The following is a 25,998-nucleotide window of genomic DNA, read 5'->3' as shown; positions in this document are numbered from 1 at the left end:
ATTTGATAAGATATATACAAACCATTATCAAATATCATACTCAGTGGAGAAAAATAGGAAGATCTCCCTGAGAATCGAAACAAGACAAGGATATCTGCTATCACCACTTCTTTTATACATTGTACTGGATATCCTAGCCAGTGCAATAAGGTGAGAAAAATATATAATAGGTACAAGAATAGAGAAGTAAGAAATAAAACTCATTCACAGATAAAACTATCTACTTGAAAAATTAAAAAGAATCTATAGGTGAACTATTATAACTAATGAGTGATTTTAACATGTTTTCTGTAAAAAGGTTATTCTTTCTCTCTCTCTCTCTTTCTGGTTCATGACATTATCAAAAGATCATGGTCAGTTATACTATAGACATTTTTGATTTCTCTGATTGTTTCTTTAGAATCTTATTTAATGTGTTCTTTATATCCTGTATTTGATTAAACCAAAAGCTAAATCTTTGACTTAACTGGATTCCAGTTTGATGCTTTGGCAAGAATACTTCAGAGGTGATAGTGTAGACATGACACTGCATGTCATTGGGAAGCACAGACTATCTGGCTGTCCTATGAAGAATGAATGGTTCTAGGTTTCATCAATGAGTTAATTTGGGGACAACCACATTTCTTCATTTCAAAGTTGCGTTTTTTCCCCCTTGCGACTCTGTGGGGTGATACTTGGGTTTGATTGCAATGTTCAGTTCCTCATTCATCCTTCATCTAAAGTTGCTGGTGTCCTCTGAAGATCCTTACTTGAATCAATTATTTCAATGGGCTACATTGATTTTGTGTGTATCATTTCTACTGCTTGGATGTATAAATAAATAAACAGTGAATACTCCACTAAGAGCAATAAATCTCAGAGAGAGCATAGTTGAGGGGAAACAGTACCTAAACAACAGGTTTATTTCTCTTTTGGCTACTCGTGATTTGGAATGACTTCATTTAATATTTAAATGAATCTCAAGCATGACTACACTGTCTTTTCAGTAGATTCAACTATTTTAAGCTTGAATTTAAAGGAGCATCTAGTTGACATTTTCAAGACACTAAATGACTCCAGCAATAACCTGGAATGTAAGTTGATTAATCATAATCCTGTCAAGTGCAATTCTTTGTAGAGCTTGTTTATCAAAGCAGAGTATAAAGTAGAAAAGAGTGCGGAAAAACTAGTAAGAAGGCGACAAGGGATTATTTCTTTTTTCTCTAATTCTTTAAGATTAGATAGGTTTCAATTGGATTATAGAGAAATGAGAAATGTTGAAAAAGCTTTACAATAGCTTGTTTAGAAGAAATATCTATCATTGAATGAGTTACAAAATGCTTTTTTGAGCAGAAGCTGAATTTCCATCTGGAACTTTTATTTAAACCTTATCTCTGCTTTGCAGCTGCACCTGGAAAGAAAGAAGAGAAAACAACCAAGACAGTGGAGCAAGGTAAAAAAAAATGAAGGAGATTGACATTATCTTCTTTAGAAAGACAACAACATGAGGAGAAAGCACTGGATTCAGACAGGCAGAAGACAATAACCTTTAAATCTATTTCTCTCTATGGCTGTCCTGGCACACTTTTCTCTGCCAGGGAGAACGTGAGGCAGCAATCTGGGCTTTTGTTCTTTTGTATAACTAAACTTTGAGTATAAGTTCAGAGCAGGAAAACTCCACAGGCTGCTTAGTTATATCAGGAGAAATGCTGAAGATTGTTGAAACAAGGAAATGATCCGGGGCAACTGGTAGACCTTTTTTCTGTTTAATTTGTGGTTTTAACACCACCTGACTGATCGTAGTTTAAAGAATCAAGGTGACACAATTCTATTTATGCAAAAACAATTTCTGTTGCCTGAAAAGTAATGTGTAAAAGTTAAAACAAAGGAAAACAACAACAATAAAAGTAAGTTATTTGAGTTTCTATTATGACTTCAGCAAACGATTCTCCCAAGTGGTCTGAAATTTCAATGCTATAAATCATAATGCTATAAATAATGCATTTTGTTTTTATTTAAGCAGCTATATAATAAATATATGAGTTCAGAATATGCTTGAGAAAAATGCTACAGCACAGTAGAGTTAAAACGTTAAACTTCTGTTAGAGCTCAGAGTGCTAATAATTTTATTTGGTGTTCCCCCTTTGGCTATATTATAATATCACAATATTTATTATTTATTAAGATAAATAATAAATAAAATCAGAATTAGCAGTAATTTTGTCAAGAATGAATTCAAAATAATTTCCTCTCAAATTTAAGATGCAATTACATTCCTAATATCAGAAATTGAGAATTTTTGATATAAATACATCAAGAAAATCCTTCATTCCTTCACATTTCAGATAAGTAAACTAAGATTAAGGATTCAGTTAAATTAAAAAAAAATTAGTCAAGGATTTATTTCCTTGAGGTTTTCAAAATAAAAATCACATTGAAAAAGTTTTTAAACTCCTTTTGGCTTCTGGGAAATGTGACCTGGCATTTTAAGTAGAGGTGTAGGAGCACTGGGTCCCAACTTGCAGCTTGTTCACTTAGGCAGGGTTCTGAGCTTAACTTTCTTCTTGGAAAAATGGAGTTCATTATATCTGATCTGCCTATCTGACAAGATGCAGAGCTCAAACAAGAAAACATATGTGAAAGGATATGAAAATCTAGGAATGCCTAGATAAGTGTATAGTATTTACTTAGGCATGTTTCCTTATAAAATCAGCTTCAATGTAGGTGAGATAAACTGTAAACTACTTTGATTTCACTAAGCTTCAAAAATTTTCTCCCCTCTAGTATAAAGGAGGTGATTGACTCATCTAACGGCATTTGTAGATTGCTTTTATAGCCACAGTGTATTAAGAGAAGATTGACTAGAATATGAAATGCCCACACTAATAATAGTAACTAACAGATAACTGACTTAAGTACAGATTGTCTATTTCTTCTTAGCTGCATGTTAGTGTCAGTTTCATTAATTCTATAATGTTTCCTCAATTACATAAGAGACTGGAAATGGCTCTTAGAGAGGTGAACTTACTCCTTCAGATGATTTTGTAAATCTTTTTTTTTTATTAAAAATATCTTTTATCTTTTGAAAGCTTAAGCTCTTGGCTTATGTAAAAAAAGAGGTTCTTTCAATAGGTTTCTTTATATTGACTTAGTAAATCATTCAGTTTTAAATATTGTAAAACAATGGCCTCAGATTTTTCAACTATAAAAATCAAGAGAAACAGAGTATTTGGACAACTGGCATGTTTTTGTGATGGTATGTCTATGACTAATAATTGATATGAAAAAGTATATTTTGTGATTTTAATAAAGCAGGGAGTTTATGTGAGAATAAATCAATTAGATTCTACAGATTTATCATAGTATTCTAATATTTATTCAGAAGATGATGTTTTAAGACTATAGTGTTTTTCTCTTACCTGGTTTTTAGTCATCTTCAGGAGTATAAATAATCTGAAACTAGTTCATAATGCATTGAAATACAATTAAATAGCTTATAAAGACATTTTCATTCGAGTTTGAATTTGTGGTTCTGTACTAGGGAAAAACTATGATTTTCATAATTCTTAATAGATTTCAAATATACCTCGTGATCTATGTAAAACTGTGTATATTGAACCTCTGGACTTAGTCTGCGTTATACTTGTACTTGGGAAACATTGATTAAATTAAACTTTACATTATGAGAAATGCACATAGTGAAAAGTGGAATGAATTTTATGTTAACATAATTTAATAAATTAGATCTCATATCATAAAAGAGGTAGAAATTTAGTTAATCTAACTTCTGCAAAAGTCCAAAAATATAACTCCATTTTATCTGTAATTCATGATGAATCACGTGTTTTTCAGTTATTCTTCTCATGAAACGAAGATCTGAAAATTGCTAGACTAGAATTTTGCATAATAAGAAACTCTTTATAAATTCCTCCACTTTAAAGGCACACACCCAAACACACACACACACACTCACCACTAACTATTCCTCCTTGTTTAGAAAAGAATTACCTAGAAGCATCAGGAGATACAAATATTTCCACAATAAATGTTGGTATCCTTATAGTGACAGCAAAGGAAAGCCAAAGATAAAACATTATGACATGTGCTACAGTATGAGGATTCATCTTTATATATTTGTATATTATATCTGGAAAGAGTATATTACATTTCATTAAGCTTAATTTATTCATTTGTTGATATTTAATTTCTCATATTCAGTGTAATTTTCTTTCGTGATATTCCTTTTCAAAATTGACCTGCCCTCCTAAATCCCATTTCCCTCTTTCTTTTTCAATCTCACGTTCTCTCAGAAGAAAATCTTTAGTAATATTTGCTTGTTACTAGCCAGAGGAGCAATACAGTCACTCTAAGGGAGCATCCAGTGGCTTGTTACTTACTGGGGCAGGGAAGGAGACCAATCAAGACAATCAACTTTGAAGGTCTGATGTAGATTGGAGTCCCAGCATCTCTCTGTTTTTAATTTCCTTCCTTCAAAATGGCTTAAATCCATCAGTGAAAAGGTGAAGAAAATAGTAATATATTAAATCACTCACAAGTCATCTTCCCTTTCTTTCATTCACATCTGTGCATGACATCTCTTAAGACTTTCTTTCAGAGTCTGTTCTAAGAGCCTATAACAGTGCTGGCATACAGTAAGTGTTCAAAAATAATTGTGGGGTGAATGAAAACATAGAGGAATTGTTAAATAAAAGAATATTATGCGATCCAGACTTAATGAACTGTGCTTCTAAACACTGTGCAGTTAAGAGAATGTTTTAGTAAATCAAAATGTGATTTCCATTAGTGAGGACTACCAAATATTTCAGAAACCAGAAGATAAATGATTAGATCCTTCAACTACAGCCATTTCAAAGTGGAGAATAGTAAAGGAAAATTAATAACTATCCATCATTCATTAATTACATCATTATTGTTATGATCTTTGTAGATAGTGCTCTTACATAAAAAAAACTGCATGTGCAGTCATCACCTGGGTAAAGGTATTGAAAATATTAAATTTTAGTAATTGCAACTATTATGTTGTGAATTTTTTAAAAAACTTAAAATGAAAGAGAAAGTAAAATAATTGCCCAATTAGGCCAATGTATGAGTCTAAATATAGAAAGGTTAGGCCTTATCCTAGCTTTTCTTATTTTTACAATTATGGAGCTGAATTAGATGATCTCCTACTCCTTCCAAAAGTAAACATTTTCCTTTTTTTTTTTTTGTGAGGAAGATCAGCCCTGAGCTAACATCCATGCTAATCCTCCTCTTTTTGCTGAGGAAGACCGGCTCTGAGCTAACATCTATTGCCAATCCTCCTCCTTTTTTTCCCCAAAGCCCCAGTAGATAGATGTAGGTCATAGTTGCACATCCTTCTAGTTGCTGTATGTAGGACGCAGCCTCAGCATGGCCGGAGAAGCGGTGCTTCGGTGCGTGCCCGGGATCCAAACCTGGGCCGCCAGTAGCGGAGCGCGAGCACTTAACCGCTAAGCCACGGGGCCGGCTCTAAACATTTTCTATTCAACAAAAATTTTAAGTAGTTATGTTCTTTACATCAGAATATAGGGGCTATTTCTTCTTTAGAGGAAGTCTGGTTAGAAAGACTTTCATTTCTAAGATTCTGAGATTCAAATGCTAAGGAAAAACACACTTTATGAACTTGAATGCTTATGGATACTTCAATATCCCAAAATTAAAGTGACAGTTTCATTACAGAAATATTAAGTATAGTTTTCCATCCTCTTAACAATTAAAAATCACTTCAAAATCCAGTTAAGTAGAAACATGACAGACAAATATTCACAAAAAAAGATTAGATAGAATTTGAGTGCCTATTAACCACCAAGAATAAATTTGAACACAATTAGTAATCATTTTATTAAGAGTAAAATTGGAGCACGTAGATCATAAATGTATCAAATGCAGTTCATTTCCTGTAATAAAAAATTCAATTTTGCCTCAAATTAAGAAATGTTTATAAATTCATAAACACGCTAATTTGTGTCCACCTGAAGAGTTTTTGTCTTTCTTTGTCTTTGACGCTATTTTGTAAACGATGATACCCTACATAGTTGTATTAGTGTTTTAAATTGTCACAATAGCAAGTGAAACTCAAATGCTATTACATGCTTTGTATATTTGTCACTGCCCTTATCCACTTTTTCAGATTCTCTTATTCTTTGTACATGCACTGGTCTATTTAGAATCTGTGATGTGTACTTACTGTAGATTTATCCCATACTTTCAAGTGAATGTTAATTATATCTAAGAGTGACAATTTCCCTGAGAGAAACTTATTTATTTAAATAATGAATGTTTGTATTTCATGGTGTGTCAATGTTACAAAAAAAAGAGAAACAATTTTACAATTAAAATCAATGGAGTAAAACTGAAAGTATAGTTAATACAAATTGTATTTAATTATTTGCTTAATATGTGATTATAAAATAACCTATTTGCACATGTGGACTAAGTCATGCTGTTGACCCTCAATAAATGTTAAATGATAACAACAATACTATTGATTCCTGTGAATTCCAAACTTTTTGACAATAGTTTGTGCTTTAGTTGTTTAATATTTATTGAGCACCGACAACAGACTAGGCGCTGGGGAATGGGTGTGAGGAGCATGGAATGGGCTTCCAAGAGAAGATGGTCTCCATATGGAGCCCACGCAACATGTGAAAATGAGTGTACTCTGCTTACTTATATATTTTATACATTTTCAAGAGAATCTTTAGCAATTCTCCACTATCTCATTTACTCACAGAACGCATTTCAGTTCTTCTTCCTCTTCTTTTATTTAATACTTTTAGAATGTTCTCACAGTTATTTTATTCAATGCTAAAGAGAATTCCCAGTAGAGGAGCAATGTATGCCAATGACATTGATGATATTTGGAGGCAATGCTGTGTGACATGCATTCATACTGTAACTTTCTCTCAAAAGTTAATGGTTCTTTGATATTAATGATCCATTTTCTTTAATAAGCTAATGTGTAACTTGGTCACTCTTATTTTATGCAGGATATATTATAGGGAAGTATGGGTCACACAGAGAGATAATTGTAATGCCCAAATTCCTGTTTCTATGCAAATATTCTGCCTTTCAATTATGAAAATGAACCACTCCTCTGCCTAATGTGGCCTGTGTGCCTATCTTTTTCCTTCCCTTTCTTAGAGACTCTAGATATTTCATGGAGAAACACACTAAAACTATAAGATTACTCCAGGAACTGGCCCCCTGCACTTTATACTGGGATCGCCTCTTACCACCAAGTTACCTTATTAACTCTCAGGTCAGAGGAACTGGTTGGTAGATGGACTAAATTAAGTTACCTGACATTATCAGAACAAACAGCACACCTATGTGTCACTCCTACTCTGCCTGCGTTCTACGCCTTCCATGATTCATCAGAGTAGTTTCTTATTGGAAATGTTACCCATCTTTTAGGTTCTTAAAAGCAACAAACTTTTTACATCAAATATGTTCTCTTGCTTCATCTCTTATAATTCTTAAACTCTATCTTGATTTAACTTACAATAATCTTCATGTAAAACTAGTAGAATGCAATTATAAACCATTTCTTAAAGTCCAGTCAAATCTTTTTTTTTTTTTTTTTTTTTTTTTTTTTTTTTTTTTTTTTATTGCAGTAACATTGGTTTATAACATTGCAAAAATTTCAGGTGTACATCATTGTACTTCTATTTCTGCATGGACTACATCATGTTCACCACCAAAATACTAATTACAACCCATCACCACACACATGTACCGAATTATCCCTTTCACCCTCCACCCTCCCTCCTTCCCCTCTGGTAACCAGTCAAATCTAATTATAAATATGAAGAAATGTGTCATATGATTTCTGAACCTAGTGACAACACACTTCAGATTTCTTTTGGCAATACTTTATATAATTCAATAATTTTAAAGCAGTGTATGGCGTGTGTTCTCGATCATTATCTACATTTTAATATCAGGTTGATTGTTCTTTAAGATGTTCCTAAATCTGTAATAGGCCATTTTCATTCTCTTCATAATGACAAGACTCTTACAAGTCCTATTTTTCCTCATATAGAATTTTGATCACCATCACCAGGATTTGGCATGTAAAAACACTTCTTAATTATTTAATGTAGATATTTAAAGGTTAAAATTTTGTTCTCCAGAGAGAAAATTCAACTTTGTTTGTTCCCCTGACATTCTACAGCAGATCATAAAAGACTGCGGAAACACATTGCAGTGTTTACCATATAACACACCAAGAAAACATCTGCTTACAAGCTCAAGAACATTAAGCTGCTAATTGTTTATTTTTCTATTAATATTTACTTCCACTCCTGTTATTATCCTGAAGCCACATATGGGTTGGTTCATTTTTCCCTTAGGAATTTTTAATAGAAAGTATATTATAGCTGCTATGTTACAAAGCTGAGTGGCCAAAACAAAGATTGTTTTCTGAGAAATCTTTTTCCTTTTTATTGACTTTTTTTTCTTATTTATAAATTGATTTTCTACTAAAGACCTGCTTAGAAAAAAAAAAGAGTTGGCATACACTATCTTGAACAAAATTTTTTAATATTAATTGTTATCATATCCCAGAACAAATTAATGGAGTTTAAGCTTCATTCTCTAGAAGTCAAATTATAGAAATTATCTGAAATCATCAGCCCTACATAAAAATGCATTGTTACTTTCTTCTCATTGTAAATGAAATTACACATTTTAGGTCAAATAATTTCAGGAATGAACATGAAAATTATATCAAAATTCTACATAAAATTTACTTGTAACTTATTGACTATTACTGTCCAAATTTTTCATAGAAAGATGATGTATTATATGCTAATTGAAAAGCAGGTCTTAAAAAACTGAATATTCAGTTCAGATCTTTCTTTGGATTACAAAATGGCAAAATATAAGTTTAAAAAATTTCTGCATCAGAAACAAAAGAGGAGAAATCACAATGGGCACCACAGAAATACAAATGATTATAAGAGAGTACTACGAAAAGCTATATGCTAACAAATGGGATAATCTAGAAGAAATGGATAAATTCTTAGAATCATACACCTTCCAAAACTGAATCAAGAAGACATAGAGAATCTGAATAGACTGGTCACTAGTAAGGAGATTGAAACAGTAATTAAAAAAAACTCCCCCAAAACAAAAGTCCAGGACCAGACAGCTTCCCCAGTGAAATCTACCAAACATGAAAAGAAGATTTAATACCTATCCTTCTCAAACTCTTCCAAAAAATTGAAGAGGATGGGATGCTTCCTCACTCATCTTACAAGGCCAACATAATTCTGATAACAAAACCAGATAAGGGAAACACAAGAAAGAAAATTATAGGCCAATATCACTGATGAACATAGATGCAAAAATACTTAACAAAATACGGGCAAATCAAATACAACAATATGTTAAAAGGATCATATACCATGATCAAGCAAGATTTATTCCAGGGCTATAAGGATGGTTCAACATCTGCAAATCAATCAATGTGATACACCATATTAACAAAATGAAGAAAAAAACCCCACATGATCATCTCAATAGATGCAAAGAAAGCATTAGACAAGATATAGCAAACATTTATGATAAAAACTCTCAATAAAATGGAATTTTCTACACAGAAATTGAAATATAATGACGTACAACTGAAATTTATATAATGTTATAAACCAATGTTACCTCAATAAAAATTAAATAAGGTAGAAAAAAATAGAGAGGAATATCAGGAAAAATGCTAGATAGGAAAACACTCAAGGAAAACGTAAATTTTGCTTTAATTTCACCATTAGAACTGCTAATTAAACTGGGAATAAAAAAATCATTATTATGACTTGCAAAGTTTTGGGTTCATTTCACTTGATTTTTGTATAAGAAAAGAGAGATACTAGGTCTGATAATCCATACAAAGTATCTATATTCTCATCAAAAGTCTTGGCAATAAAAATAATGGTGAACAATTCTTAACTTGGAGTTAACAGTTGTACTGTTGGTTTTTGAAAAACAAATAAAAGCCAATGATGGTTAGAAATATTAACTTGTTTGAACAATAGGTTACAGAGCTATCTCAAAATAAAACTTAGGGCGTGGTCTAGCCCTTTCAGTACTTTATTCTGTGACATTAGGCTAGTGACTTGCCTTATAAAGCCTCTTTTATAAGCCTAGATTATATTACTAAGCAATCTCTAGAGGATTTTCCAGTCCCAACATTGTCCAATTCTCATTTGTAAGAAAGGTCTCCCATGCCTGAGATATTTTCACTTTGCCCCATATGCTGAAGAATAGACTTAATTTTCTGATTGAAAGTACAGTCTGTGCAAAATATAAACAGGAAAGTCAGATTCAGATTCTAAAATGAAAATATTTTAATGAAACTCCAATCTGTGCAAAATATAAACAGGAAAGTCAGATCAGATTCTAAAATGAAAATATTTTAAAATATTATATAAATCTACTAAATAGAATTATAATATTTAAAGTATTTACTTCACTTAAATTTCAAAATATACACTTAAATTACAAAAAGTATATCTCTGGAGCAAAGCATGTTATTGGATGGCCAATTAACTGACGTGAAGATCCTCTAAGTATTAATTCATCCATAGGAATCAGTAATAGCAGAACACATGTAGAAATTATGCGCATGACACACACACACAAAAAAACTATAAAAAAAAGAAACAGAAGAAGATACTGTCTCTGGAGAGAGGAGAATGTGGATAACACAACTGTGGGTGACTGGTGGTTTCAGTTTGGGACTATTTCCAGACAAAATGACAATGACTTTCTAAGTGTTATCCGTCAGTTCAGTATGTATCATAGTCTCTTAGGAGCAAAACTTTGTGAATTACATTGACAAAATGACAGAAAAAATGTTGGGATTTAGGACCTTTAAAGACTTCTCACCACTGGAAGGATATAAATTTAAATTCTTTAGTAGGATACTATAGGTTCCTTCACCACCGATCCTCAGTGTGACTTTCCAGCCTTAGCTCACTGCTTCTCCCTTGCTTTGCATGTCCCGTGATCCAGCGATGTGAACTTTCATATTCTGGGTTTGCTTGTGTTATTCCTGATGCTGGAGATGTCTTTCCAATTCTTCTTTTTTTTTTTTTTTTAATTTTTTGTTTATTGCAGTAACATTGGTTTATAACATTGTAAAAATTTCAGGTGTACATCATTATACTTCTATTTCTGCATAGATTACATCATGTTCACCACCAAAATACTAATTACAACCCATCACCACACACATGTACCGAATTATCCCTTTCACCCTCCTCCCTCCCCCTTCCCCTCTGGTAACCACCAATCCAATCTCTGTCTCTATGTGTTTGTTTATTGTTGTTATTATCTACTACTTAATGAAGGAAATCATACGGTATTTGACCTTCTCCCGCTGACTTATTTCACTTTGCATTACACCCTCAATGTCCATCCATGTTGTCACAAATGCCTGGATTTCATCGTTTCTTATGGCTGAGTAGTATTCCATTGTGTACATATACCACATCTTCTTTATCCATTCGTCCCTTGATGGGCACTTAGGTTGCTTCCAAGTCTTGGCTATTGTGAATGACACTGCAATGAACACTGGGGTGCATGTACCTTTACAAATTGGTGTTTTCAAGTTCTTTGGATATGCAAATCAAAACTACAATGAGATATCATCTCACGCCCCTCAGAATGGCTATAATTAACAAGACAGGAAACAACAAGTGTTGGAGAGGATGTGGAGTGAAGGGAACTCTCATACACTGCTGGTGGGAGTGCAAACTGGTGCAGCCACTATGGAAAACAGTATAGAGATTCCAATTCTTCTTTGATGGCAAACTTTATATCCAGTTTCAGAATCCACCACAAATGCTGGTGTTTCTGTGAGGTCTTTTCTCATTCTATCAGGTAGAGTTTGCCAATTTTCTTCTATGGGTCCAGAGCCCTGTGTATGGTCTATATCATTGTACTTAATCTGCCTATGTGGATGCATTCCAGCAGAGACTGAACTCCATGCAGCTGTCTTATTTTTAAACTCTGAGTGTAAGAGACACTGAACAAATATTTATTGAATAGATCAAGTTTACCTTTTTAAAACATGAAAATGTATCCTTCTTTTAAAATATTGTTCTCAAGTGAAGGAATTTAAACAGGCCTAGGGATCTTGTTCTGCAGAGGGATCACTTTGTCACACTGGTAAACACGTAGAAAGGACAATTTCTAGTTTGTTGAAATGACATTAGTTTTATTTTACTCCAACAAAACTCTTTTTGAGAGTCTTAGACCTCAACTTTCTTTTATATGCACATAGCCATCACAAAGTTTAAAGTACTATTAGAGTGAAGATTTCTAAAAACTTTCATGGAAATCTAAAATATTAGCAAATCAAATCAAATGATGTTTAAAAAAATTGTACACTATGAACCAATAGGATTTATTCTAGGCAAGCAAGGCTGGGTCAACATTTGAAAATAAGTTAATGTAATCCATTGCACCAACAATCTAAAGAAGAAGATCTGTATCAGATCGACAGATACAGAAAATCATTTGACAAAATACAACACCCATTCATGATAAAAACTCTCAGCAATCTAGGAATAGAGAGGAACGTCCTCAAGTTGATTAAAAACATCTACAAAAAAATCCTACAGCTAGTATCATACTTAATGATGAGAAACTAGAAACTTTCCCACTAAGATAAGGAACAAAGCAAAGATGTCTCCTCTCACCACACTTATTCAAAATTGTACTAGAAGTACTAGTTAATACAATAAGACAAGAAAAGGAAATAAAAGTTATACCAATTGGGAAAGAAGAAATAAAACTGCCTTTGTTCACATTTGATGTGATCATCTATGCATAAAATCCCAAAGAATAAAGAAAATACTTCTGGAACTAATCAGTGATTGTAGCAAGATTGCAAGATACAAAGTTAACATGCAAAAGTCAACTGCTCTCCCATATACCAGCAATGAAAAATTGGAATGAACAAAATTAAAAATGCGTTATCATTTACATTAACACCAAGTAAAGGAAATACTTAGATATAACAAAATATGTATAAGATCTATATGAGGAAAACTATAAAAGTCTGATGAAATAAATAAAAGAACTAAATAATTGAGAGATATTCCATGTTCATGGATAGGCTGACTCAAAATTGTTAAGGTATCAGTTCTTCCCAAATATTGACAAACTGATATTGTGGTTATTGACAAATTGATTTTAAAGTTTATATGGAAAAAGAAAAGACCCAGAATAGCCAAGACAATATTAAAGGAGAAGAACAAGGTAAGAGGACTGACACTACTGGACTTTAAGACTTACTGTAAATCTACAGTAATCAACACAGTATGATATTGGTGAAAGAATAGTCAAATAGAGTGATGGAACAGAATCAAGAGGCCAGAAATAAACCCAGAAAAACTGGGATCAGTTGACCCACAAAAGTCAACTGATCTTTGACAAAGAAGCAAAAGCAATTTAATGGAGAAAGAATGGTCTTCTCAACAAGTACTATCAGAACAACCGGTACTAGAACAACTGGACATCCACAAGCCAAAAAACAAACAAACAAAAAAAAAAACAAAGAATCTAAATGTAGACCGTATATCCTTCTTGAAAATCTAACTCAAAGTGGATCATAGGCCTACACGTAAGACATAAAACTATAAAACTCCTAGAAGATAACATAAGAGAAAACCTAGGTGGTCTTGGGTTTGATGATGACTTTTTAGATACAATACTGAAGGCACAATCCATGAATGAAAAATTAATAAGTTGGACTTCGTTAAAATTAAAAACTTATGCTTTGCTAAATAGTGAATAATATTTGGAGACAAGCTGCAGAATGGGAGAAAATATTTGTAAAATACATATGTGATAGACTGTTATCCAAAATACTCAAAGAACTCTTAAAACTCAACAACAGGAAAATGAACAAGCCATTTTAAAAATTGGCAAAAGACCTGAACAGATACATCTCCAAAGAAGATATACAGATGGCAAATAAGCATATGAAAATATGCTCAACATCATACATCATTAGGAAATTGCAAGTTAAAACAACAAGATACCACTAGACACCTATTAGGGTGGCTAAAATCCAATACATTGACAACATCAAATGTCAGGGAGGATGTGGGGCAACAGGAACTCTCTCGTGTTGCTGGGGAGAATGCAAAATGGTACATCCATTTTGGAAGACAATTTGGTGGTTTCTTACAAAACTAAATGTACTCTTACCAGCAATCATGCTCCTTGGTATTTAGCCAAATGAGTTGAAAACTTATGTATACTTGTGTTCTGCATACAAATGTTTATGCCAGCTTTATTCACAGTTGTTAAAACTTGGAATCAACAAATATATTCTTCAACAGGTAAATGGATAAAGAAACTCTGGTACATCCATACAATGGAATTTTTATTCAGCACTAAAGATGCGTGAGCTATCAAGTGACAAAAAGACAATAGAGGAAACTTAAATTCTAAGTGAAAGAAACCAATCTGAAAAGTCTACATATTATATAACTCCAACTACATGACATTCTGGTAGAGGCAAAACTACGGAGATAGTAACAAGTTCAGTGGTTGCCGGGGATTTACGGGGAGGAAGAGATGAATAGGTGGAGCACAGGGAATTTTTGGGGCAGTGAAACTCTTCCATATAATACTGTAATGGTAGATGTATATCATTATACATTTGTCAAAATCCATAGAATGAACAAAACTAAGAGTGAATCCTAATGTAAACTGTGGACTTTGGTTGATAATGATGTATCAATACTGGTTTATCGATTGTAACAAACGTAGCACACTAGTGAGAGATGTTGCTGATGGGACACCTGTGTGTGTTAGGGGAGGGTATATGTGGAAATCCTCTGTAGTTCCCATTCAATTTTGCTGTAAACCTTAATCTTCACTAAAAATTATTAAATGTTCATTAACTTTAAAAAATGTGTATGGAAATCTCAAAGAATTAGTCCAGTAAGTGAATTTCAAAGTATATATTTTGAGATTCCATATCATGAATAATGGAAGGATTTATAAAAAAAAAAACCCTACTTAATTTTTATTATGTTAACAATTACTAAGTTGACATTTTTCTTATATTCAATTATATTCCTTGAAATTTTCTATATGTATCATCTCAAAAAATGTTTCATATTGAACACTTAGACTATAATGAGACTAATTCCCAGGATCCCACATAAACATGTTCATAGAAGAGTATTTCTAATTGAGAAAAGAAGTTCAAAAGATAATATAGAATATATATAATGAATGCGATTGTGGTAAAAAATAGAAGAATATATTATATTTGAAATGAATACATGGTTGGAGATTATTACAAAAATTAATTGAAATAAATATATACATAGAGGTGTATGAGATTATTCAACATTGGATATTCATCATCAAAAATTTCTTAGATAACAAAATGTAAAATGCTAGCTAAATATTAGGTTGAAATATACATCTTTTTTTTTTGGCCATGAAAACTGTCAAATATTGGCAATTTCATTTTACTTTGATATCTTAACCAGGTTGAGATTGCAAAGTTGGGAAATAACTACCCATGAAAGGTGGTTATAATGATTATTGGACTTTTGTGTAAAGATTCTAGAATAAATTTCCTGATAAAATGTCATCAGCACAAAATGTGGCAAATTTATTAACTTATTCAACAAATATTTATTGAGTTCCTAGTATGTGCCAGATGACATGGCCCCTTCTTCAAAAGTATTTGGAAAGCTACAGTGACTGGCAGTTGTGAAGAACCTTGATGTGATGTGGTGATGCAAATATGCTCATTCTTCCCTTTAGGAGCCATCCATGGTTATCTACTTTATAATCCACTATGCTCCAAGAGCTTACTGTAGTAGTTTAGCTTAACATTTTAGTTTATGGTCTGGGTTCAAATTTCCCACTACTATTTAGTAGCTGTGACCTTGGGCAAGTTATTTACCTCTCTTAGCTTCTGCTATCACATCTGTAAAATCTAGACAATACTTACCTCACTGCAATGGATGAGGAGTCGAAGAGATCTGTCTTTGTCAGCTTGGGCTGTTATAACACAAATATCATAGATTGAGTGGTTTAAAGAGCAGAAATTTATTTCTCACAGTTTTGGAGGCCGGGATGTCCAAGATCAAGGTCCCAGCCAATTTGGTTCTTGGTGAGAGGCCTCTTCCTCGTTTGTGGGACAGATGCCATCTTACTTTATCCTGATATGGAAGACAAGGAGAGAGAGAGAGAGAGAGATCATCTCTCTCATGTCTCTTCCTATAAGGGCACTAATCCCACTCATGAGGACTCCACCCTCATGACCAAATCACCTCCCAAAGCCCCCACCTCCAAATACCATCACATTGTTTATTAGGATTCCGCATATGAATTTTGGGGGGACACCCATATTCACTTTATAGCAAGATCTTATGTAAAAGTGCCTAACCATAAAAAATAATATTTCATCATTATACATGAATACAGGAATGACCAAGACCTAGCTTTGTCTGCCTGCAAGGAAATTATGGTCTTGTAAGAAAATTTTATCTTGAAAAAAACATGGAAACTTGAACATCTTAGGTTGAACATGATTACATGAGGAAAATTTCATGGCTAATTTTTTTGAAAAGCAAAATCTTTTGTAGTAGATTTAGGGCATGGAAGCTAATTCTATGCCTAGTGTGTCGTAGTTCATCTCAGCTCCCAAATATATAAAAGAGTGCTCATTTTATTTTTTAAATTATTGCATATTGCTAATCTTTCTGAAAGAGCTGGGCAGAGTTGAACTAAAATGCACCCCACTGAAGTATACTTCAGAATTCTCATTATCTTATATGAGAATATCATTATCTCATTATTTTATATGAGAACCTGCATATAAAAGCATTTTTGAAGAGTCCACTCCTTGCAGCCAAGCAACACAGCCTAAAAGCATCATAATTATAAAATTTGGTCAGAATTTAGTCAAAGGAAAAGAGTCTTTAGATGATCTCAGGAGAGTCCCTCAGCTAAGATAATTTGAAGAAAGATACTGCTATAGGGAAGAGCTTGTCGAAAGGGCTGGAACACTGAGTCCATTGGACAAGACTTCATCCTCCATGGTGATTGCAAGATACACATTAAACAAGTTCTATGTCTGCGGTTGTTTTGAATTCTTATGCCATGCTCCATGTCACAGCTTTAATGTGCTGACACAGCCCAGCTTGCCTAGAACTCCTCAGTGCTTGAGTAATTGAAGGAAGGTGTATTTACAAAGCATTATATAGTATTATATAGTTGGTGTTTTCAGAACTCACTAACTCTCTCTGCTCTGTATTGATTATGCAGTTTAATTTTCAGAGAACAATCTAATTTCCCTCATTTACAATTTCTTGAAGAATACCTCACCATAGTCTTCCAATACTGACAACACTGTTCAGGTGTCATTCAAGCAAATTTTATATTATGCTTTTTAATTAGGCTGTCTAGTTAGAGATAAAGGATAATATAGGTTGCAAAATTATATTCTTTTTAAATAAAACATAAAGACTAAGAAATAAATACAGTGAAGTTTCCAAGGTTAAAAAAAAACCACACCAACGTACAACTATAATTGAATTGGAAATGTTTTAAATTAAGGATTTTTAAACAGATATTTAGAGAAAAATATTTTACAATGTTAGACATACACAAGCCAAATTCTTTAGCCCATAGAATAGGGAATGATTAAATGTATCATTAGGACAAAGAGAAAGTTAAAGATGGCTTCCCAACCAAGTCATACTTAATTACAAAGTTAATGGCCAGTGTCCTGAATAAAATCAAACTCTGACAACATATTTTCAGGAGCATTAAAAATTAATATAACATATAAAACAGCAATATATTATATTTTCTCTCATGGGAATTATAAGCACAGTATTTAAAACCATTTAGGGGGCCGGCCTGATGACACAGTGGTTAAGTGCACACACTCTGCTCCTGTGGCCCAGGGTTCACAGGTTCAGATCCCTGGTGCGCACTGACGCACTGCTTGTCAAGCCATGCTGTGGCGGCATCCCATATAAACTAGAGGAAGATGGGCACGGATGTCAGCCCAGGGCCAATCTTCCTGGGCAAAAAGAGGAGGATTGGCATCGGATGTTGCTCAGGGCTGATTTTCCTCACCAAAAAAAAAAAAAAAAATTGTTTAGACAAGTTGAGAATGATTTTCTCTGTATTCATTTATAAAACTTATATTTTGGAGTTTGAAAAAGACATCAAAATGCTATAAAATACCTTTTCTAAAATATCTCTCATTGTCAAAAATTAAACCCAAACGAACATAAAACAATGATAGGTACACGTAGGACATTCATGTATTAAATATTAAAAATTTACGCAATTAATCAAAATAACCTTAGGAACAATGCAGTATCACTTTAAGAAGCAATAGAGATGTTATGAAACAATTTTAATATTTTGATGCTGTGTGATGTATATTAATAGTCAAACTCCGGGAAACTATTGGGTTATCATTGAACTTAACGGAGACTGTTCTCCACATGGTTTTTTAAAATTATTATTTCCATCATAAGAAAAATCCAAAAAGTTTGATACTTTGATTTTATTCATTATCCTTATGAAAAAATGTCTCCGATCAGTAGGCATCTTATATCTACTAAAGAAGTAAGAAAGACAGTTTTCAAAATGGTATTTCTGAGCATTTCAGTAGAGATAGCTGGGTAAGAAAGGTTACGAATTTTGAGTGTGGTTCTTTTACACAGCCAGGAGGCCTGAACTGCCTGATGATTCTGTTAGGATCTTTTTAAATCTTCCCATTTCAGTTCCTTTTTTCAATCTAGCTTGACATTGACATCAAGCCAGGATGCTCCAACAGAAACACTTTTGTTAATATCCTAATATCACTAATAATAAACTTGTATTGAACTTGATCATTCAGAACAATGCAGAATAAATAATAGCCAGATCAAAGGCATTATTAATTACTACTATTTCCTTTAAACACAGTGTTTGGGGTTCAAAATATGTATGTTTGTGTCAGGGAAGAACCCCAGAGCCGATTTCCCCTGTTACGAAATTGTCCGTTATTTCAGTCTTCTGTCTTGTGTGTTTCATGGGCCTTTTTTAAAAAAAAATTCTCATAGAGGGAAACACTGTTGTTATATATGCATTTTATCTCTGTTCCCTAGAGCTAATATCCCTAGAGAAGTTGATGAAAACTACATAGGCTTTCCTGATTTTTTTTTGTGTGTGTAAGGAAGATTAGCCCTGAGATAACACCTGTTGCCAATCCTCCTCTTTTTTGCTGAGGATGATTGGCCTTGGGCTAACATCCATGCCCATCTCCCTCTGCTTTATGTGAGACGCCTGCCATGGCTTGATGAGTGGCACGTAGGTCCGAGCCGGGATCCAAACCTGTGAACCCTGGGCTGCCAGAAGCCGAGCGTGCAAGCTTCATCACTATACCACCAGGCAGGCCCCTAGACTTCCCTGATTTTTTAGCCTAGAAAGTCACACAGCATCACTTCCACTATATTCTGTTGGTTACTAGTGACTCACACAGCCAAACTGACAGTCTGCCCAGCCCGGGCCTCAGCACTCTCTCTTCTGTCCTTCTGAAATGTGTCTTCCTTTCTGCTTCATCTCTGTTGGTCTAATTCCTTTCCATCTTTCAAGGTCCACTCAGTACCATCTGCCGAAGCCTTTCGTGATCCCATCGTTTAGCTATCAGAGCTGGTACCTTTGTGGTGGAGTTCAGAGAAACATCAGTTCAAAGCCCAGGCCGCCTATTAAAGAACTCCATGACCTTAGTTATTTACTACCTTTATGTGAAAAGCAGGAATAATATCAGGACCTACTTCCCTTATGAGATTGTTGTGAAGGATGAATGACAAATCAGTACAGAACATTCCCTGTGACACATAGCAAGTACACAGTGTTAGCTATTATTGTCATCATATCTTTTTTCTCCAAAGCCCATAGCATTTTATTTGTACCTTTTTTGTGTCTATTATAATCGGGCCCTTGTGATAATAATTTGTGGGCTTATTTTCTATCTTCTGCATATTTAGATCAATGTCTTACAGGCAACTTATCCCAGTATATATCAGTATCTTGAATACCGATTCAGAGCTCTTCTGATTCTTTAAGCCTCGGTAAACAAAACACGTGAAGAAATTTGCCATTTTTTCTCTGTTATTCCTTGTAACCTCTTCTCCTCTTGATTCTTCTTACAGAAATTAGAAAAGAAAAATCTGAGAAGACTTCAGTTCTGAAGGATAAAGGTAATAGAGTCAATTTAACATAACACTACAAATTTATTAGCAAAAATATCTGAATGAGTCCATAGTACCTTAGAGTCACCTCCTTTGCAGCAGTGTGGGCCAAAATTGCACGAGTCGCACTCATATAGTTGAAAACTTGTATTTAATTACCTGTCCCTCAAATACCTTCTTCCAGTTCACCATGACCTAAAAAAGTGCTCTGATTACAATTTCCAAAAGAAATAAAAAAAAAAAAATAAAAGAGAGAGAGAGAGACAGGATTTTCTGTAAAGAATGAAAATGTTAAAAAAATAAAAAGTTAGAAGGGAAGTAAAGACTATAGAAAGGACTTGCCTCCATGCCCTCTGGTTTTCTCCTTGCTATCTGTTTGTAAAATATATGTTGAGTGCATAATCCTTCCAAGCACTTGCTAATCATTGGAGAAACAAAGATGGCAAAGCTAGGAATAGGGAGGAAGACTTGGGAATGGCAGTTCTGAATTCTGTTGTTTTCAAAGACTCTTAATCATGTTTTGTCTGCTTTAGTCCAGTCAGGCTTCTTACTGTTACGAAAGAGCATGACATTCTTATTTAAATTTTGTGATTTCCATCTCCTGAATGGACTGACTTTCCTCTCTGTCTGTCCAAATCCCAGAACTCTTTCTAAGAATAACGTCTACATAAAGCATCAAGTCTTCTTTACCTACTTCAACCTTCACTGAAACCCTCTCTTCTGAATTCATATACTTACAATATTTATAATCTATCATCTATCTATCTATCTATCTATCTATCATTGTTTTTTATTAATTAATTGAAATGCCACCTATTTAAGCATCAAGACCTGGTGTTATTCACCATTTTTTTTTTTTGTGAGGAAGATCAGCCCCGAGCTAACATCTATTGCCAATCCTCCTCCTTTTTTTTACCCCCTGTTCTCCCCAAAGCCCCAGTAGATAGTTGTATGTCATAGTTGCACATCCTTCTAGTTGCTGTATGTGGGACACCGCCTCAGCATGGTGGGACAAGTGGTGCATCAGTGCGCGCCCGGGATCCGAACCCGGGCCGCCAGCAGCGAACTGCGTGCACTTAACCTCTAAGCCACAGGGCCGGCCCCCTATTCACCTTAATTTTTTACGTAGATTGATTGTTACCACCTTCAATAGTTATTTTTTACACATCTAACATACAGTAATCAGAACATGTACTCACTAGACACTAGGAATACAATAAAGGGATGGTCTATGCCCTCATGGAATTTACAGTATTAATTACATAATGAATTAAAATTATAAGAATCGTAGAGGAGATGTACAGGGTGCTGTAAGAGAGTGTAATTGGAGATCGTAATCAAGTCTGGGGAATCAGAGAAGGCTTTCCTGAAGAAGTTATATTAAACTCAAGTAAGAAGGATGAGGAGTTAGCCAGGCAAAGGTGTGAGAATTGTTTGTGAGAAGTACAGAAGTGGGGCATCTGCTCTCTTCCAGGCACATTGATAGCTACTTTACACATTTTGCTTCAGCTGGTTGTGCTTGGTATCTCAATTTTTATAAATGCGGAAGCTGAGGTACAGATAACGCAAGTCACTGAGTGTGACACTGGGTAAGAGGCGAAGGCAAGAATGCAAATCAAGTCTGTCAGACTTTAAAGTTCATCTCCTTTTAACACAGATACTGCTTGTACCTTAAAATAGGGTTCTCATTTATATTCTTCAAAGCCCCTTTGCTTTGAGTGTAGAATGTGTTACATGCCCCTTTGCTTTGAGTGTAGGACATGATGGAAAAATCAATTTGACATAGACACATTGGCTACACAGTATGGAAAAATAGTCTTAGTCCTTTTGCTGACTCCCCACCATTCCCACAGAGGAGTTTAGTCTATTTTTCTCCAGTGGTTACCTGTAATTTGGAAGACACTCCTTCCCATCCTCCATTCTCATTTTATCTGACAACTAACAGAACATTGTCATTGATTGTGTAAGAACTAAAAGTTTAATTATAATATACTATCAGGGAAAGCCATATATGTATATATGATTTGCCAATCACGTTTGCAAAATCTAAACCTTCCCTCCTTCCAATGGATGATGAAATACATTTATTTTGGTCCACGCTTACATCACAGGAATATTTGGACCATATATTATTGTTTACTATAAAAGCAGCTTGAAAGAAATGTTGAGGTTTACCTCCAAAACTACCTTTCAGGCAATACTGATTATCAAAAATTTAAACTATACTACTTAACGACCTCACTTGTGCCAAAGTCTAAACTAGTTGAAAATACTAGTTGTAAAAATCTGTCCTGGAAAACATTATCTGCAGAGTTAAATCCACACTGAGCTCTTCACTAAGTAGGCTCTTATACTTTCTATTATTGTTGTTATTGTTATTACTGTACAGTTGCAGGCAATTTCCTGGTGAACACTTTTTCCTCCATGTTAAATCCTCTACTGTTTGCAAGATGTGTCCACAGTCACTAGAAAATTATGTATATAAAGGTTTATTGCATATGATAATTGATTTAGAACTATTTTACATGCACCTGTATTTTTATTCAAGCTGGTTAATGCCCTCAAATGTCTTTGTTATATAAAAGTTGGATACTATTTTAGAATTTTATTGCCATCTTTCCTTTATTTTCTGAATATAATTTATCACTGCAAAAAAATTTTAAAAAGTGCATTATTACCTATAAGATTTCAGGAACTTTAGAAATCTCTGCAGGGTTATTGCTTCTGGAGAGGCTCTTTGAAGCCTGCTGCTGAGCTGTGGCAGAATCAGAATGCAGCAATTCCACTTGCTAAAAAACCACTTATTGCATTGGAGTAATTGTATTTTGCGAGTTATTTCTATTAAGTGGCTAAGAGGTTGCCTACATTTGCTGGACTCTCATAGATTCCACTTGAATGTACACATTAGAACCCATATTGAAGCAATGCTACAATTCTAAAACCAGAATTATTACACGGAAATCATTTGGGACCTCATTTACGGGGGATGTGATAACCCTGAGTAAATTAGACTTTTAGAGAAACATCATTAGGCTTGTGTCTTTATTTAAGGAGGTATAGAGAGGTCTAGGGATGATTGTTCCAAAGAAAAAGAGCGGGAGAAAGACACATCTTGCTGGCTTTCAACTACTGACTTTCCTGGGCTAGTGGACTTATGTAAGTCCTCTCAACACACTGGAAGGCAGAGGTCTGCTTATGTGGCCATGACCACCCAGAAACCAGACAACCCTGTTGGTCATTCCTGTTATTGGTTATATTCCTTCTAGCATCCACCCTTATCCTGTTGCCACTTGATTCTTAAGCTGGTCTGACTTAACTGAGGATGCAAGTTTCACCCCTGGGCTGAAGAACTGCAAACTGAACCCAAACAAGGCAACAAGGAGATTAATTGCTTTCTCCTTATCTGAGAATGCAATAGTAGCACCCTTGGGTTCCTCCGGTGTTGGAGTAGTATGATGGATGTTAGAATTACTGACGAGTTTTGTGACCCAGGCGTGTGTACGTTTGGATCTAATGCCAGAGGATTCTCAGCAGAGCTTATCTTCTTTTATCTTCTGATGCTCAGGACCGCGTACCTGATGCTCTCCCAACTTCTATTTCTCTTCAACATGCTTTTTCTTCGCCATTCCTACTCAGGAAACAAAAGCTAGAGCTAAGGAGGGGGTAAGTTGTCTGAGGACTTTGAAACTGATCCCCAATTTATCATGGACACTCACCCTAGTTCGTTACTCTTTGTCTCTGAGGATGGTTTAGGGGAATGGAAAACCTGAACCCGTCTTCCTATTCCTTTGAAATTTTTTTCCATCACAACTTCCTTGCCCAGATTATTTTGAGAGTTCCAATTTATATCCCAGCACCTTTAAATACATTCTAGATCCTGATAATCAAGATTCATAAGCCTTCCTGTAGGTTCTTGGACAAATGCAAAGAAACTACCATGTTTGTAAAAGCAACACAAAAAATGTGCTCTCCAATGCTTTGCTCCTGACAAACAAGGCAGATGCATTGAAAAATGCCTTAAACTGCCTTAAAATGCCTTAAACCAATGATGTCTCTATCCTTCCTAATGCAGAAGTACAGAATTTCCATATACCACTCTCTTCCACCTTTTTTGTCAGCTTTCATATCCCACTCGCCTCCTTGGGTAGTTAGAGACTGCTAAGACCAGACTGTGGACTTCCTAAATCAGGTTAAAACCTCTTGAAGTCAAAAAGGACACTGAGCAGAAATGAGCTGCAGGAAAGTCAGTGCAGGAGATGACCCAGCCTGGGAGAAGAATGCATCTTCCCGTTAACAAACTTGGAAGTAAAAATCACTCCTATTTTCTGACACCTTTCTCCAAATCTAAGATGATGGGTTTATGACCTTCAAATACCCTGTACAAGTATACCATCATTCCACCCCTTCTTTCTTTCTCCATGCAAATCAAAGCTGTCTTGTGAGTCCTCTTCCTAGGTCTTGTATTTTATAACTAGTTTAATCTCACACAAACGTATGCACTCACACATATAAATCAACATGCTGAATCTTGAATTCTGAAGTTCCAGGCATGGCGCTTTCCCACCCCAGGTGGGAATCTGTCCTCACCACCACTTCTCATTTCACAATACATTAATTCTTTTGGTTTAACCAGGAAATGCGAAAGCAGTAAATTACTCGCATCAGCTTGAAAAAAAGTTAATGAAGCTTCTCAGTGTGTTTATTCAATCCATGGCTCTTGATTTCATCTTCTCATGCTGAAGTATAGAAAAAAAATTGGTCTTATTTATATTTAGTACAATAAATGGCAACATGGACATTTCTCTGCCACCAAAGCCATTTTTAAAAATTCCACAGACATATGGATATTTAAGTATCTAGCTTATCTATTAAGAAAATCTTGCTTTGAGGGACACAGTCTTTTCAGTAGAATCCCTAACTCCATTCTTAATACCTACTAAAGTCACTTGGACTCAATTAATTCTAAGTAATTGCTTCAGTGGCATATTCATTTACAAATACCAACATCATATTCTCCGCATCCGACCCCAAACCATAAGGTGGGAATAGAATAAAGGGCTGGAAGGATAGATTTCTTTCTTTCTTTCCTTTCTCACTGCATTAAAAGTCATTTTTGTCAGTATAATGGATACTGAAATTTAGTGTTGCAGAGGAGGCAGAAAACTGGTTTATCTTTTATATAGACTGTTGAGGAAGTATAATGTTGTTCAAGATATTGACCATGTATATGTCTGGAACCCATGATATGATCAGAATTGCTTTGTATTTGAACCTGGTAGAATAAATGAAGTTTTACTTGATTTACTTTAGCTAAGCATTTTTAAGATGTTGGGAATTCATAGAAATTGTCCCTCATATTTTATTTTAGTCTTATTCTTGAAATTTGTTTGACTTGAGTCTGATGACTAAAACACTGCATTTACATGATATATGCAGTGTTTTCCATTTGATTGCTTATTTTTTTAAAACACATAGCCTGAAAGAGATAAACTAAGTTAGTGCTGATTATAAGAGTTTGGGGATACTTGTAGATACTGAAGCCATTTGTTTTTTAAAATTATAGATAAAATAAGTTCCTATCCATCCAAATGTCCATCCTCTTAAGTGAACGAATAGATCATAACTCACTAACCATTTCATTTATTTTAAATATATGTGATCCGAGGATGGCTTGTTGTACTCTATACTGTTGTTTCTTTGTCTCCGGATGATTAAAATTGTTTTTGAAAGAAAACGTCAT

General features: G+C 34.3%; 1 protein-coding gene across 1 annotated transcript in view; it reads left to right on the top strand.

Annotated features, from left to right (window-relative positions):
* TRDN (triadin) overlaps positions 1-25,998 on the top strand; it is a 330,560-nt gene that overhangs the window by 209,802 nt on the left and 94,760 nt on the right. The window contains exons 21-22 of the mRNA XM_087443768.1: positions 1,385-1,432; positions 20,220-20,267. Of these exons, the coding sequence (XP_087299894.1) occupies positions 1,385-1,432; positions 20,220-20,267 (96 nt within the window). The remainder of the gene's footprint in view (positions 1-1,384; positions 1,433-20,219; positions 20,268-25,998) is intronic.

This window comes from Ceratotherium simum, chromosome 19 (assembly GCF_057802395.1).
Source record: "Ceratotherium simum simum isolate JZ-2026a chromosome 19, ASM5780239v1, whole genome shotgun sequence".
NCBI classification, from domain to species: domain Eukaryota; kingdom Metazoa; phylum Chordata; class Mammalia; order Perissodactyla; family Rhinocerotidae; genus Ceratotherium; species Ceratotherium simum.
Note: the sequence above shows the minus strand (reverse complement) of the source record. Positions and strands in the feature narration are given on the sequence as shown.